The 17,739-nt window shown below is 48.0% G+C and overlaps 1 protein-coding gene across 2 annotated transcripts in view; it reads left to right on the forward strand.

Annotated features, from left to right (window-relative positions):
- Positions 1 to 17,739, forward strand: part of LOC116947497 (sodium- and chloride-dependent GABA transporter 3-like) — a 140,452-nt gene that overhangs the window by 99,591 nt on the left and 23,122 nt on the right. For both annotated transcript variants that reach the window (XM_032963310.2, XM_032963311.2), the window contains exons 11-14: positions 2,446 to 2,558; positions 6,107 to 6,244; positions 7,807 to 7,909; positions 10,772 to 10,872. In XM_032963310.2, coding sequence (XP_032819201.1) covers positions 2,446 to 2,558; positions 6,107 to 6,244; positions 7,807 to 7,909; positions 10,772 to 10,872 — 455 coding nt within the window. The remainder of the gene's footprint in view (positions 1 to 2,445; positions 2,559 to 6,106; positions 6,245 to 7,806; positions 7,910 to 10,771; positions 10,873 to 17,739) is intronic.

Raw genomic sequence — 17,739 nt, forward strand, 5'->3', positions numbered from 1 at the left:
CCTACCCAGTAGTGACCGTGCCGCGTCTCTAAACAGAACCTCCTACAGCCGGCCTCGCTCTTTGAAGCCAGACCAGCGGGCGAGCATACTTTATTGAATGTAATAATGTAATGAATGAGTCATTAGGACGTTGCATGAACCACAAAATAACCGCGTGGCGTAAATGCCTCCACCCATCCTCGCGTTCTCAGACCGCGCAGCGCATCGGGCGAGAACAGCTTCTCGGGAGGGTTTTGAACGAGGCTTACGTTTCCAGCCTGAGGACGAGCGCAGGACCCCTTTTACTTTTGAGTGAAACGCAAAACTTTTGCAGGACGTCCAGACACGGGCTGCTTGCCGCTGCGCCGCGGTTGATTTAAGTGTCGCGCTCCTCCGATCTCTTTGACCCCTCCGCACACGGCACCCATTGCCTTTGTAGAAACATGAAAGCGTGCGCGTCCGTCGGTTATTATCGCCACGTGCGGGGGGGCTACGCGCAGGAAGAACCGGTCCCGCTGGCTGGAAGTCCTTTGATTCGTCGTTTTTTTTTATTTTGTCCGCTTTGCAAATGTAAACCAGACGTTGTTGTCCTTGCTGCTGCTGCTGCCACTGCCACCGCTGCCCACTTCGTTAAGCGAGCTGTGCTCAATCATCCTAAGTGCCCCCCGCTGCTAATTGAAGAGGGCCTAATGCTCTGGGTTCCTGCAGGCAGGTGGGGGGGGGGGGGGGGGTGAGCAGGATGAGTGGATGGGGATGCTTCTTAGCAGCAGGGATGCGGCAGAGACCCTCCTAGCCCTTGCAGAGTGCCTAATCAACTTTGTTTGTGCGTCTTCGCTGGGAATCTAACTAATTTGTGGACGAAGTTTTGGGATTATAATGTTCGTATTACGCGCAAAAGACAAGCGAGGAAAACTCACGCAAGAGCTTTGGATTGCTGTAAAGCATTCCAACGTGCGTGTGACTTTGGGAGTATTTTAACGAGTGGCATGGAAGCTGACTGGCAACACCTGTCAGGGCAAAATATGTCGCATAACTGCAAATGGTTCTTTAAAAACTGGGTTTGTGTCGTCCACGTTTTGGACAATCCTTTGACCAATGTGTCCGGTTTTCTCCAGGGCGCGTCCCTAACAGCAGCACAACATTTGACTCAAGTTTGTATTGGATCATCATCATGAGCGGTATAGTTCTCCACCCTCCTGAATGGACAGAGCTGCAACATAAAAGGGCTTTTTACCTGAGTTGGAAAGCATTCATATTTTTGAAATGCTTGTAGATCCACTTCCGGATGAGGTCCTGTCCGTGCCGTGTTGATTTTCGGAATATTTGGCCATACTTCACCACGCTGGTCAATGTGGGTATGTGAAGGCAGTGGGGGGGGGGAGTGGGGGGGGGGTCACAAGACTGATTCAGATATCACTTACCACCGCCGGGAATCTTAACCATGTTATCCAAGTTCATGGTGTATTGCATGAAACACCGTGCAACCGCTCCCCGCCAATGTGCGTACATACAGGACTTAACAAAAACATTCATCGAGGCACAATTTTCAAATCAACAGAAGGGATTTAATGAACGATGTTAAATGGCGGCTAAATAGAGACACTTCTTTATGAAGCTAATGTCAGCAGTGCGAGCCTGTCACACTGTGGAAACCACACGTGTCATCATTCACGCCTCTCCCCGGCCACCTCCTCACGAACCCGGCTAATCGGCACGATTTGAGACCCCAATTCAATTCAAGAATCGCATTTTCGTGGTCGCGGTTAATGGAGCGCCCTTTCGCGGTCGCAGGGTCTCTGTGACCCCAGGATTTAATTTCATAATTCAGTGTGAGCCACCAACCCCTTGCGTCCGAGGTGTCCATTTCGAGCCACCGTGCCCTGCTCAAGGAACGTCATTGATCCCCCTGCGAGTCTGTCAGTTGCAAGCTCTTGAGTACACAATGGAGGGCTCATTTTGAATTAAATCCACCAGAGACCCACGGCATTGAAGATAAGATACGAATGACCTTTAACCCATATGAATCCAAATGTGACCCAGGTGGCAGTGACTGGTGAGTGTCCGGTGAGCATTAACTAGCGAGTGTCTGGTAACTCCGCTATCGGTGTCACGTTCGTGTTGAGTGTCACGTTGGGTGTTTAGTGCAGGTTCAGGTCGAGGGTCAGATGAGTGTCACGTCACTACTGTCTGTAGGACAGGCTGCCCTCTAGTAATAACATATGTGTAATAGTAAACACATAGCGTGTGTTTATATAATTACCATGTAATTATATAAATTACCATGTAATTATATAATTACCATGTAATTATATAAACAATTATATAAGCACACATGTCTGCCTGGTAAAGTAAAAAAAATATATATGATACAGTGTTCCACAATGGGCTCTCATCTACTTTAAAAGGTCAATGAATTGATGGATCCCACTGAGCAGCAGCGATCTGCTTTCATCCTCTGCCACGCAGGACCCGGCCTGGCGTTCATCGCTTACCCCAAGGCGGTGACCATGATGCCGTTGTCTCCGCTGTGGGCTGCCCTCTTCTTCTTGATGCTCATCTTCCTGGGTCTCGACAGCCAGGTAACAACGGTGGCAGGAATGCCACCCGCAGTCGTGCGTCTGCGCCGAAGTTTAACGTCGTCGTCATTGCCGCTGTTGTTTTTTCGCTCGCCCGTTGGCCCACGTGGCGTCGTTGGTGTGGTTCTGAGACGTCATCTTTCCTCCTAATTCATAACTCTTGTCGTCGCAAAACACCCAGCAACCTTGTGATCCGTTAAAATAAAGAATGCGCTACCTGCTATGAGCCAGTGTGGTGACGCAGCCCAGTAATGGGCCCCTACGCCGCTTGTCACAGAACTTCAGGGTTAAAATCATGGCGGCAACCATAATTAATACTGCGGGTGTCATCATCATCATCATCCTCATCATCACGATCCATGAGCAGATAGCCCGAAAGTGTCCACTGTACACTGTGGGCGTATTCGCGGCAAAAGTAAATGTCGTCTGCTTCACAGTTAGACGTCATTCTCAAGAGTACGGCCATTGCGTGTCGGAGTTATGGTTCAAATTTGCCAATTTTTTAATCTTACACTGAAAATTACACAATTGGATGAGTATCCATAGCCATCATTACCTCAGCCTCCCCCCTACTATTGAAAACACTTGGCAGGACCCTCCTCAAGATGAGTCACAAGACTCAGTAAGAGTTTACTGGGTAATATATGCATAGTAGTAATAATAATGCAATCTCTGATAAATGTTTGAGGATATCGACGTTGCAGTCAGAAATGTGTTTTCTATATCTGAGTGAACGTTGTTCATTTGCACTGCCTCTGTACAGCGTCTTGGGATGCGATCGCATTTAGAAGCTGATACAGTATATAAATCTAATCTGTTGTTGTTCAAATCCATAGCTGATGGATTTTTTTTTATTTAAAGCCATCAAGAAAAGTCAAACAAATGGCACGTAAATTTCGATTCGATTTAAAGCACGCACTTCCGTGATGCCTGTAAGTTTTCGAAACAGTAAGACGGTGACTGTAAGTCACAATCAAGCTGAACTGAACGGCACAAAGAATGTTAACGGCACATTTAACTGGCATCCTTAAAATGCGCACACAATCTTCACGTTAGATGGTGCGACTTCGATGCTTCTGTGTTGCAACACATCGTTGCAAATGTGACACGTAGACTCGTACCAAATTGTTAGATGTTGTGGATTGCTCTCCAATATACCGATGTGCTGAAGCAATAATACATCGGGCCGTGGCACATTTATTTCTTTATTTATTTTGGCTGCGTCGGGTGGAGGAGGGTGTACGACACACGCGATCGGACCCAAAAACATATATTGTGAAACTGTTGCAAGTTGGTAAACGTAGTGGCTCACACCTGCTCATGCCTCTCCGTGGCTTGGTGGAAGGGCTTGCACTACACGGAGCTCTGGAGAGCCCACACGGTGGGGATTTTGGCCGACTCTACTACGCCGTTGCATTTTCATTGCAGGGGCCAGTCTAGCCGTCGGACAACCACTGTTTGACTTCTCCACAAAGGGGTACTCCATTTATCAACCCCCTGGAGGAGGGATGATGATGGGCTGAGTCAACCAATCAACCCCCAATCAGGATGTGATCTCGCAACCTTTCCGATTGCGACCCGCATGCTCTACGACCTGAGCCATCTGGCCAGAGCTCAGCAAACGAATATCAATGAAGTGAAGCATTTCTTTTGCAAATCATACGACAAAAAAAATTCACGAAAGCACTGATGTTAATTAGCCTCATGAAGGCATGTATGTATGTTTAACTTCTTTCGCACCATACGTAACCAACCGTGCCAATCGGAGGTGCGGGGGAAAGGACAACAAACTAAACACACACAAAAAAACGTTAAGTTGGTGGGGCCACTCAGCACGGTCCTCGACTGCTTATCAAGTTTTCTGCGGAGGGGTGGGGGGGGCTGATGTGGAGACGGCAGTGGTGGCTGTAGTGGGGGGGGGCAGGTGGACTCTAGCCATTGGCTGCTGGCCAGAATCCACGCTAAAATGAAGAATGCGGAATGCCGCTGTAATCCCCCCCCCCCCCAGCACAGCTCATGCCACAGGCGTGCAACTGGGGCAGCGGTTAGGCGCTTTCGACTCAGTCGACCACCCCAGGTGGCGGCGGCGGGCAACAGACTCCCAGCGCTCGCCGCAGCTGCCACTGACCCCCCGAGCTCAGGGGTCGGGCAACCCCGGGGCCCCCGGAGCCACGTGCGGCTCTTTAAGGGACCGCTTCGTGACGTCATCTGTTAAAGGGCCACCGTGCTCGTCAGTGCCGGATGAAGCTAGTGCGGGGCCTGTAGTATGATGTCATAAAGGGGCCCTAAATTTTAAAAACACGTAAATATTAAAATACAATTTTTTTTAAATTTGCATAGTAAAGTTATCCTATTTTTTTTCATTTTCTATACAGCCAGATAATACGACAAATCGCTAACCTTTAACACCCAGTCGTTCATAAGAGTTGAAGGCGGTATAGTACTATAGTAATAGAGCAAGTGCAGAATCACTGAACCGGAATTGATAGCTTGAAAGCATTTAGCGCGGGGCCCTTGAAAGTGCGGGGCCCGTAGTATATGGAGCTACTTGTGCAACAAGGATAATCCGGCACTGGTGCTCGTATTATTCACGTGCATTGCGACACCTCTTTAAATATTGAGGGTTGTGTTTTTTACCGAATTCGATAAAAAAAAAAATTCTTCTTGTGATGTTGGTCGCCGACCCTCTGACCTAGCTACATGCAACGAGGCATCCCTGTAGGGTGACCGTGTTTAAAGATGAGGGTGGAGGGGGGTACACGACACAGTCAATGTTAAAACCAAACTTTCAACAAATGCCGAATGCTCAAGCGGATCGGAACGCTAAAGAGAGACGATCTGCTTGCATCTACCGCGTATTTTGCTCTGCAGCTCGAACCCCCATCTGTCTATCTTTAATACAGACAGCTTGTAAATGACGGTGATTGATTTGGCGAAGAATATACAAGGAGGGTCTGAGCCTTCAGCAAGTGAGGCTAGCCACCACCCCCCCTCTAGCCCCCCGCCCCTCCCCCGAGTCTACGGTGCTGCTACAACACACAGCGATTGATAGGCATGTAATAATTGGTTGCTCTTGACTCTAACGCTTATGGAACTTTCAGCTAAATCATGCACGAAGCGATTGAATGTTTATGATTCGTGCAAATGATATGGAAGCATTACGGTTAGGCTAATGGAGTGAGCGGGACACAGTGGAAGAGACGTGTCATGACTGGCATGGCTTTTATCCAGCTGTCAATAAACACAGAGTTGTAAATTATTGTTATGATATGATGATATTGACAGGACACAAGAATATCACAAAATGTTAAATAGCACACTGGGCACGCAACCGTCTGCCCACGCCTTATTGACAACGACCACGAGCATCCTCTCTGTCTCTCACTCCCTGTCACCAAACTCCCACCGAAGCCCCTTCACAACTCTCACCTCCACACGACGATTCATATCCCAACACGCCGCCACCACCACCGCCACCACCACCCGTCACGCACCCCCGATTCCACTCTCTCCCCGCCTGTCTCGCACACTCCGACTCCGCTCCCCCACAGTTTGTGTGCGTCGAGAGCCTGGTGACGGCGCTTACGGACATGTACCCGCACATCTTCCGCGTGGGCAAGAGGAGAGAGCTCCTCCTGTTGGTGGCCGCGATTGTCTTCTACCTCATGGGGCTCATCATGCTGACAGAGGTGCGGCGGAGCCTTGCGTGCCCCAGCCCTCTGTTGTCTTGTTGTTGTTGTTGCTGCTGCTGCTGCTGTGGTTGTTGTTGTTGTGAATGAGGCGATTTACCACGGCAGTGCTCATCACAAAACTGAACGTGTCTTTTGAGTCTCGGCCGTTAACACATGAATCCTAAGAATCCATGAGGAAGTTTAGTCCGCCCTTTTGAACCTCCTGCCATTAACAACTGAACTCTAAGAATCCCGATGGTGCGTTAGTCTGGCTCTGTGAGCCTCGGACATTTGACACATTTTGACAATTGTGTGCGATGTTTCACTGGAGATTACAACCAGGTGGTGTTTTTTTGTCGTACAAAATTGTAAAATTTCGTTTTTTTTCAACGTTATGGTTTTACTGATAAACCAGAGCAATTGGCATATTTGCCCCACGTGACAACTTTATTTGATTGGCTCTGTCGGGTAGTTGAGGGTTACAGCTCAAAATTTGACATGATATCTACACGATGATCTAACCCAAGAGAAACATATATTGAATCGTAATATTGGTCTTGAGAGCCTGCGTTTAAAATAAAAACGAAAACATTCACCAACTCGCTAAACTCAAGAATGCAGTTTCAGTGAAAAATGAAATATGGACTCGATGCCAGGATCTCGGCAGGGCGAGCTCCGCGTCTCCGACCCCTGAGCCGCACTGCGACCTCGCATGTTGAATTTCCAAAACTGAAACGCATGAGCCCATTAATGACTCCAGCTTTGCATGACAGCGCACCGAACGGCGAGTCAGTTCGCAGCTTGACCTCGTCTAAAGGGGAGGGAGGTGGACCACGAAAGTCAAGGAGGGCACGGCACAGGCTGCGTTCGACAAACGATGAAACAACAAATTTCAGTGTCACCGGACCGAAGCGGACGTGCACGGGCATGTTTTATTATGTCGGCGGGCGCTCGTCCGAACTGGCAAGCGTCGGAGACAACACGGCCACTGGCGTTCAAAAGTGCACCGAAATTTCTGACTTGACTGAATTTTCGAAGGTCGAGGCTGAGCCTTCAGTAGGGTTGTTGTTCAGCCCCCCCCCCTCCTCCCCAAGCAATGCTACCCGGTTGGTTTGTGGTCTCGATGCCCGCAGCCGCGCAAGCAATTTCAACGGGAAACTAACAAAGAGCTAATGCGTAAGGCCTTGGGATGTAATTTGCGCGTACAATCACGTCCCCTAATCTCACGTCAAATGCTTTCAAAAAGTCCCCTTGCCTGAATTGTAACAACAACAAAAAATAACCATCTGTAATGACAGTAGCCAGGTTGCCCAGGCCTATCTTTACAACGGAGTGAATGCACCACGATTGGCCTTCTTCACCTGGTGTTGCATCGGCGACGTTGAAATCAATTTAACATCGGTCCTTTGTTTGCCGCCGCAGTGGTCAATGCTCAATTTACGTGTTTGCGGCAAAGCACGAACAACATTAACCCAAATGAAAAATCACTTCCCCCGTTGCGGCTGCTGTGATTAAATGAGTGTTTTCATTTATCTGTCTGTCTATCTATCATCCCTGCCCCCCCCCCCCCCCGTATCCAGGGAGGGATGTACGTGTTCCAGCTCTTCGATTACTACGCTGCGAGCGGAATGTGCCTCCTCATAGTCGCCTTCTTCGAGTCCGTCTGTATTGGCTGGATTTACGGTACGTGTCGACACCCATCGATGAGATTTTACGTTTTTTTTTTTAGAAAACATATTTAAATGCGGCAGATGCGTCCCTGAAAAGGGCCAAGTTTAGGGGGGAGATGCGTGAAGCGAGAAGATTACTCTCTGGTTCTTTCGGCAAAGCAACGTAGGTATAAAATAAAATAAAAAAAATAACTCGCGACATTTCGATAGATGATTGCTTGTGTTGCAATCGAAACGTCACGAGTTTGATTTTATTGTTCTACCCACGTGACTTTGCCGAAAGAACCAGAGAGTACGGATTCCCCGCAGCCACGAAAGCTTCAAATCTAGCGAGAAGATGTCCCCGTAAAGAATGTAACGAACAAAGTTTGGTCAGATACGATGTACTCCTACGCACACGCAATGAGATGGCAGGACAAATAACTGAGGGTACACCGCCGCGTTACTGTATCAGTCCACGTACTGTATCACCGCACCGCTCATCAGTGCAGATGAAGAAAGTAGTTCGTCGTCGACCGCTTAATAATGGTGGGCATTTCACGTTATAACGGGAGGCACGTTCCGCTTTATAACGGGATGCACGTTCCGCTTTATAACGGGATGCACGTTCCGCTTTATAACGGGATGCACGTTCCGTATTGTGCAAGAAGCGTTCCCGAATAGAAGAACCGCTTTATAGCGAAAACGTGTACCATGTACACACGTTAAGCGAGGACTTCCCGCATATACGTCGTTTGTCTCTTTAACTGCGATTCTTAAATATGTTCTTGTTAGTTTCAATGTTAGGTTAGGAACACCTTGTCTGTGCGCTCCAGTTGCAGAGCGGGTGAAAAGTGGGCGAAGTTTTGCCCAATCCTGGCCAGTCGGCTCAAAAAACTTAACTACTACTACCCACGGCAGCCACAGTCAGTGTCCCTGTATACAGAAATCTCCACCATATATTTGGACTATTTCAAATGCTATGGTACATGGGGAGGGGTTTTATTCCGTTTTTTAAATGCCGTATTCTGCAGATTATAAAATGTAAGTAATGCACACTACAAACCTTTGGCCCATGTTAAGAAAGGCATATGATTCTAGTCACACACACACACATACACCGGCATCGTCAGGCAATAGCCACTGGCAATCTCCAGATGACGGTTGTAACTACCAGCGAAACGTGGCAGCGAATTGATGAATGTTTGCGGATTGCCCTCCAACTTAGCGGTGTGTCCAAGCAACAATTATCGGCGCGCTAGTTCATTACATGACGGCTATATTTGTTTATCTGCGTCAGGTAGTGGAGGGTGTACGACACACATTGCCACTGCGCTCACATGGCTATCTGACCCGAGCATCAATTATGAATCAGACGAGGGTCTATTTAGCAATTTGAAACAAAGACACACACAGTGCTCTGTTAACTGCGCTGCAATTGGAAGAGACCATGCCACCACATAATGAACTTTCTTCACGCATGGCCGAGCAATGTTGCATTTGCACAAAACAGTGACGAAGTGAGCTGTTAATAATTCCTGAAGGCTAATTAAACTGCAGATATATAATTGTCCTAGATACCTCCGTCGAGCAATTAGCAAATTCTTGGGCTCGTGTTTACAGCGCTGGACACGCGTGGCATCGAAGTTCAACGTCTCATCTTGTACCGGAGCCAGTTTGAATGAAGCCCGACAGTTCATTTCCTTCATTCTGCCCGGTAATTTCTCGAGGGGTTTGCCTGCGAATGCGGTTTCCTGCAAAGCGGACATCAGAGACCACTCCGAGATCATTCGCCCGACTTGGCGATTGTGCCTCGCATGTGAAAATTACTTCAAGCGTAATTATATCAAGAATGCTGTCGTGATAGTGTATCTACATGTAACTACAGTTACCCTGATCTTCCCCACAAGAAGCACAATTTTGCGATGCAATACGAATTTACATAGCTCCTAAATGCAACTGCAGTTTCATGCTGCTGCAGAAATTGCCTGGGAGATCCCAATGGAAATGCATACTGGTGAAAGGACAGTGACGAACTGACTGACTCACCTGCCTGACTAATGCCCTGGCCATTGTGATTGACTGATGTGACCGACTTACTGACTGACTGAACGCTTGTCAGTTACCCCAGCTAATCAGATTGTAACTAACGGAGAGCCTTCTGAACTTACGTATTTGGTGTAAGACCTCCACACACGCCCGAGATACAGGTGCAACGTCTGTATAATTTGAGTCGTATTGTATAATTGACAGCCTGCCTTGTCATTTGAGTACAGGTTGCCTACCTTTGATTGCGTTTGGGCGCACGCGCGGCTTAATTTCATCTGGGTCTGTGTGGATAGGGGAACCTGAAAAATATATCGACGCGTTGCGTACTGCCTACTCCAGGCCAGGCCTCTCCTCTACGGTCCGGTCTCTGGAACTGCCCTCGCCGACAAGCACCCCAGAAAATATCTGGTGGAGAAATTCAGCCCTGGGCCTGGGGCAGTCATTGCACTCGCAGGCGACTTCTGCAGAACCCACAGATCTGTCAGTGAAATGCCTTTTCGGCACTCCTGAACGTCACACGTGTTTACGGTGCACACATCCTTCATGCAAACGAACAGGTTTTGGCTTAAATAACCCAGAGCAGGCATTTCAGTTTTGCCATCTATGGATTCTGCTTCTACGACAACTACGAGGTCGGTTTTTTTGTGGTCACGCTGAATAGCTGTACCGTGGCGTTGTTCGGCACGGTGTCCGACGTCGGACACCGTGCCGAACAGCAGCGCGCAGTACGGCCCACCGGGAGAGTAACCGCCTCCGAGTTGCAGTGAAGTCTGAGCAGCCGCGATCTTAGGTTGGGTGATCCGTGCGAGGCGGCGGATGATGCGAGGCCCGCCTTTTTTCTTTGCAGGAGGCGACCGATTTTACGACAACATAGAGGACATGATTGGTTACCGACCGTGGCCGTGGGTGAAATGGTGCTGGATGTTCGTCACGCCTGGGATCTGCGCAGTAAGTGCTGGAACCTTCTGGGAAAGTAATACCGAACGTGTGCTCGCAACGAAAACTTGCGCGCGCAGCACATCAAACATTCATGTGTTGTGTGTATGTGTCCGTGGCGTGTTGATCTTTCTTTTAGATTTCTTTGGAGGAGGCTGTATTTTTGTTTCGGATCGCTGCTTTTATTTATGTTTGTTTACTTTTTTACGCGATCGTTCAAAATGCACAACACTGCAAAGCTGTCTTGCGGAACTGATGCTATCTGCTCTCTTCCCCCAAATTGTATTCCAATTTTGCGATAGGCATCATATCAGGAGATGAAGTGGCCAGTCGCAAGTTTCGCAAACCAGTGCATCATGTGTTAAGAGTACGGCTTGCTGAAAGCATATATCACAGAACTACTTTCTGGAAACCATTTATTGATCGAGAGATTTTATTTTACCCAGTGAAAACCCATTGAGACTTAAAGTGTTGTTTTTCAAGTGGTGACCTGAGTCTTCCAAATAACAACTAAAACAGTGCAATACTCGCTTAGATTACATAGCCAAACCAAGATAATTTAAATAATAGGTAATTGCGCACCAAAATCAAACAGGCAAAATAATCTCAAAGGACGCAAAGCTAATGATAAAATCTTAACTTCGGAGAAAAACCCTAACAAGAAACATCGGTTACCCTGTCTTAAATGTTTCAATTGATCTTGTCATGAACCTTTTAATAACTATGCTGAGAGAGAAGTGTCAAATATAAAAAAATAATTATGCTGAGATGAAATAATCACATACTCTTCTAAAAAACCTCTAAGTCTAGGCTTCCCGTCTCTTGCATAATCCCGTGCCACACAAAACCCCCTCGTGGTACAGAGCATTCGTTCAGCTGCCACGTTTGTTTGTTTTCCTTCATCATCATGCTCATCATCTCAATTTTCTACAATGTTAACCCAACCGTTGGGACCCAGAAAACACCCACGGTGAGTGGTCCTCACGTTGTGAAATTGCGTCATCTTTTGTGTGTGTGTGTGTGTTGTTTTTGCTTGGCGGGCTGTGTGGGTTGCTGTGAATTGAGGCTTGGATAATCTTGCAATTTCTCAAAAAGATGTATGGCGTTTTGTAAAGGAGAAACAAACACACACAGACATCCACAGCCCAGACAATAGAAGCCTCCCTGTCTCCCCACCGCACACCCTCCGCTGCCTCTACTTGCTCATCTACCACAATAAATGCCCCAGAGGGGACCATAACAACCAGGGGGCAGATAGCAAGGCAATGAAATGTAGCCCTGGTGCTGCAGTTCCCCACACACTTAGGTTGCAAACATTAAACAGCTTTAGCATCGTGGCGGTAATAAACCCCGCGGCCTGTGCCTTGACTGCTGGTCTACGTCCTGGGAATTTTTGGTAGATAATTGGATGTGAATAATGCACGTGCGTGAATATATATATGTGCGCGTGTGTATATATATACACACGCGCACATATATACTCACGCTGTGTGTTCTGCGTGCTAGCTCACATGCATGTACGCACGAACGCAGGATTCGTATGTGCGCGTATTTTTTATGTTGCAAATGCGTGGGGCACTGCGGTGATAACGATCAGTGAGCGGCCCTGCGAGCCCAGCGGCCTCGAGCGTGATGTCTCCGTCGTGACCTCTGGGCCTCCTCTAGGTTAACTTAGCTTAAAAATCGACGCTCGGTACAGCGTGGCCATCATTGCCACAGGGGATACAGGCACATGGGTATCTCACAATCCCACCCACCCACACACAGTTATTGCATAAATTGGAACGATCCCGGGTGACCCCGATTCGATATTCAATGGGTTTGTTGTCTCGTTTCCCCCCCCCCCCCCATACCTTTAGTATGGTTTCGTGTTATTTTTTCCCCCATTTAATTTGTACAAATTGTGTTGTCACTTTTTAACCAAAATGTAACATTCACATCGCATTTGCCCAATACATCTTAAATGCATCGACTATCACGCGCACGATTCGCACGCATGCGTCGTGAGAGTAAGGGTCGATTATGCAGTTGGCTTGTCGGTGCGCCCTTACGTGCGTAGAAATAGGCAGCGGAGCGTGCGTGGTGTACACCAACATCGCTGCTTCGGGTGGCACGTCGGCCAAAGTGAAGCGCTTGCTGACAGCTCCGAAAGTGGGTCCGCCGTGGAGATGAATTCAGCTCGTGTGCAAGTGACAGGAGGGACTGTTGCAGCACAGGATCACGAGAGACTGCAATAATGGCTTGGGGTGGCATTCATCCAGCAGTGGATTGATCATTATTGATTACAACTGAAGTTGATGATGATGACAGCACCAAGCCCAGCAGTCTGTATGGCTCAATGGAGAGAGGTTTTTTTTTAGAGTAAATGTCAACTCCATTAAATGCTTTTACAATGATAATAATGTGACTGTGCTCTTAACGCACAATGCAAAATGATGATGATGATGAAGAGGAATATGATGAGATGGAAGTGTGTACAGAAGCACTCCTGCATAGAGGCGCATTTTGTTCAACGCTAATTAAACAGATTTATTCCAACTTTGTAAAATACAATTTTGAAACATCTCCATACAAGCGCTTGGGCACACGGCCAGCAGAGAGAGTCTTGCCCTCATTAGTGGTGAGAAATCACATCCTGATGAAGCTTCCCCAGGGATGTCCAGTTTTGAAGTTATTATCAATGCCTTGCAAAACAAGGGGTGCCGACCAAAATATCGGGGCTTGCTTCACAAGCTGGAGGAATTAGCAGAGTGCATGTATCACATGTATGTACTGCATGTGGAACTTCGCACCGTACGTAGCCAACGGCGCTAAATGGGAGGTGCAGGCGAAGGTCGACAAACTAAACACAAAAAGCAGTTCTAAAGAAATGAATGTTCAATCTCGATTCAAAAGTGTGCATAGCTCCAGTGGCTTCCTAATATCGGAAAGGAGAGCGTTCCAGACGGCCGCAGAAGCGCGCCTGAAAGCGTGCGACGACGCAGTGGCTCTCGTTGTTCGATGGCCAGCCAAAAGCCGCTGCTGCGAGGATGACCGCAGTTCGTGGGATGGGTGTATCGTGAGATTATCAAGCTTTATCTCTGAGACGAGAATTTCGGGGCCAACTGCGTTGCCGATGTGCACTTCAGGTTGCGCACAATGTCAGAACCGATCGGACGGACAGCTCCACGTTTTTTTTGACAACCAGTTCATGGGGGGGGGGGGGCTCGCGAGCGCTTGGCCCGTTTAATATTCTAGACTGCATTAAACGTCATTAACACGGGGGGAGGCCTTCATCTAGCAGGGGGTGGTGGGGGGGGGGGGGTTCGTGGCTAATGATTTTTCATATCTAAGAGAAGTGGCACAGCATGTTGGTAATATCAGTCGGAGAAGGGGAAGGAATTGAGCCTACATTTGAACAGGGGACTGGCAGCATGGGTGGCTGGGAGAAGGGAGTCCCAGACAATGGGGAGCAGCAGAGCAAATAACGGCAAGATGTTGTCCTTTTTCCCCCGCTGCATTCTGACACCCGGGTCCTTGTCGAGAATGTCCTACCGTGGGTTTGTGTGGTTATTTTAGTGCTTTTCAGTCCGAACGACACCAATATAGAATTTGTCATTTGTGCACGTTAGTGAAGGCAATAACCGAAACGACACACAGCGGTTATTTGTCTGACAGGTATAATGCCAATTGAACCTCAAATTATTTGTTAGGAGGGTCCTGCATTGGGATTGTCGGCCAATTCCTTCACAATGACCGTTTGGCTCCGTGTGGGAGAAAAACCGGAGAAGCTGGAGAAAACTCACCGGCACATACGCGATCACGGTCATCTCCTCGTCGCATCCTCACACCTACAGCACCTGGCAATTCCTGGTGGTCACCCATACAAGTACAAACCAGGCTCTGGGGACTGCTCAGCTTCCGAGAACCAATGAGATTACTGGTGCATTGTATGGCCGTTTGATGTGGAAGGGTTACACAGTAGAGGCGTAACGATGCGGCGATTCGTCAATTTTTTTTACATCGATTGTGAAGCTCACAGCACGTGCTTTCAATCGCACGCGGACGAATCGATGTGTTGTTTTTTTTTATCCGCATACGCTGTAAGTAATGGGTTCACGTCACTCCTGCAGCAACCAAGAGACCACTACCGCTCGCTGTAGTGCTCACAAAAAGGACCTTTTCCGGAATTGAATCCCGATCCGGAATTGCGACAGTCCGTCGAATCGCTGCTAAATCATTTGCGCTCCGAGCGCGTGTGTAGTGAGTCACTCAGAGACACTAATAGCAGGAGGCACTCTATTTATTATAGCCTTCACAGGTGCAAGGAGTAACCACACTATGGTCAGGACAGCTAATAGGCTGCCTGACCAACAACGCCGAGGAGGTGAAGATGGTGACGAAGACTCCAGGAGCACGACGGGTTCCACTCCAAGCAACAGCCCCGAACATTTGCTCGGGGTCCCCCTTTTACCCACTCAGCGTGGCCTCGCTCCGCCTTCGGCCACGCCCCCGTTCTAGAACCTACTCGAAGGTTCCCGGGCTTTACCTCACGTGCCCCCTCTATCACCTTTGCCCCATAATTCCTTTCTCCAGCTTATCACGTGCCCTGCTGACAGACAGGGCTGCTACAACGGCAGATTCCCTTCTCTGCCAGCAACCAGCGCTACGCGCCATAGTGACCCATTCCATGGCACTACACGTGTATGCAGTGTGCGTGGTTTTTTTTGTTTGTATGTTGCAGGGGTTGTGCTTCGCGCGTCGCATCTGCTGCGTCGGAGAAAGCGCCGCGCCGTTAGCGCGTGCAGCGAGTACGGGTTACGTAACGTAGCTAAAGCCAAGGCGTGAAGCTTGAAAATGTCTGAATATGCTCCAGAGGGGTGGTGCATAATTTAACAAGCTCAGATCAAAAGGCGTGCTTCATTTGGTCAGGCAGCAGCTTAATGAGTAGCGCGCGAGTATGAGCGACCAGGGGGAATTGGGCCCGAGTTGATAGGAAAGTCAACCATTGCAGCGAACAGTCGGATGCCCTCTGGGCGCATAGGCTGCAATGTTCAAAGCTTCTTTGGGTAAATAAATAAATGCATTTGTCCGAGCCATAGTTTGAATTAGGACGAGTGCCATTGTCAGTATGGGCCCTATTGGCGTGGTTAGGGGCTGCTAAGACTCTTGTACTGGTAGGAACGAAGTTGTAAACTGAGTGTACCAGCCTGCAATAGATTAATGCGTCCGTCCGTCCGGCCCCTTTCAATACTTTAACGAAGTGAAATCTCGTGCTGTTGGGTGTAAAAAAAAATCCAATGTTCCTACCAGCCCACCCTGCAAGGACCTTTAATGTATAAAATTCCACTTATTTACCCAGGAAAGCCTCACTGGAGCTCAATACTTTTTTTCAGGAGGGTCCTGCTACCTTGGGATCTTTTTTCTTTGTTGTTGCCAATACCATAAATGGGTGCGTGGGAGGAAATTGGATACGCAGATTAAAAAAAAAACCCACCGAGCACTCGAGGAGGTGACACCGAAGTCTGACATCTCCTGGCCACCTCAGACCACCACGCCCCCCACAAAGCCCTGGCAAAGCCCTGGTAGGTCACCGACGGCAGTAGTGAGCAGGCGCACTCCTGCTCAGCTGCTTGCTGTCCTGATCGGGCACATTCAGGGTTATTTAGTCGTGGTGGTGGTGGTGGGGAAATTCGTACTGATAGTGGTAATGCTGAAGATATTAGTGAAGATTATGGTAGTAGTAGGGATAGTAGTTAATTATTATGGTGGTGGTAGTGCGGATAGTAGTGATGATGAGGATAGTAGTGATAGTCATGGTGGTAGTGGTGAAGTTAGTAGTGATGATGGCGGTGGTAGTAGTGGTAAGGATAGTAGTGATGTTGGGGATATTAGTGATAATGATCGTGGGTAGTGTTGAGGTTAGTAGTGATGATGTTGGTAGTGAAGATTTTAGAAATGATGATGGTGGTAGTGGTGAGGATAGTAGGTTAGTGGTATGACTAATATGCAATCCACAACAATACCATACAGTCATTAAGTGAGAGTACCCCGTGCACCTTTGCGTATAATGCTCCTGTGTTTAATAATCCACAACATCTAGTCTCGTCAGTCTTGTGAGGTATATAACATATATTAAAATAGCATAGAGTATATTATTTTAGCTGTGAATTAACATATTTACTATATTACTTGGACATTCCACTTAAAGAGCAATCCGACCTTGAAGGGTTACATCAGCCCTGAATTCCTGCGGTAAAGTAAATGTTTTCATTCCGAACGAAGCGGATTAAAGCATAGAATAATTATCTGCATGGGAGTGCATCCTTTCCATGCAGCAAAACTTAGGCACCTTATTCTGTTCACGCGTTTCGCTTTGCTTGCAATGTCGGGCACGGGCAGAGATAGTGGCAATATGTTGTGGGTTCAATCCCGACCCTGACCCCTGCTGTATATTTGGAGTTTGCGGTGTCTCTCTCCCCGTAGTCGCGTGGATTTTTTTTCCAGATTCGTCAGTTTTCCCTCCACATTTAGAATCAACACGCGATTAGATTATTTGAACGCTATAAGTTTCCACATGGTGATAAGCCACTTCGTTTGAGGAATCATTTGTGGCCAGGTCGCTTCTGAAAAAGAGCCTCTTTGCTCGGTGGGCCTTACCTGACAAAATAAAACAAAATAGTTTAGTTTATAGTTTTATAACGCTCGGGGAAACGAACGCTGGTTGTACTCATTCAATTATACTCCGGCTTTCTAATGTGGCTTGCCAGTGCGGCATCTTGTACATGCTGCTGGCAAATTTGAGCAGAGGGAAATGCGCTCCCAAGAACATTAGCATGAGCGTATACTCGGCAATAAACATCTGTTCTAATAAACCACTCGCATCACATGGGGCGCTGG

The sequence above is a fragment of the Petromyzon marinus genome, chromosome 30 (assembly GCF_048934315.1).
Source record: "Petromyzon marinus isolate PM22_M1 ecotype Great Lakes invasive population chromosome 30, UKy_Petmar_22M1.pri1.0, whole genome shotgun sequence".
Lineage (NCBI taxonomy): Eukaryota > Metazoa > Chordata > Hyperoartia > Petromyzontiformes > Petromyzontidae > Petromyzon > Petromyzon marinus.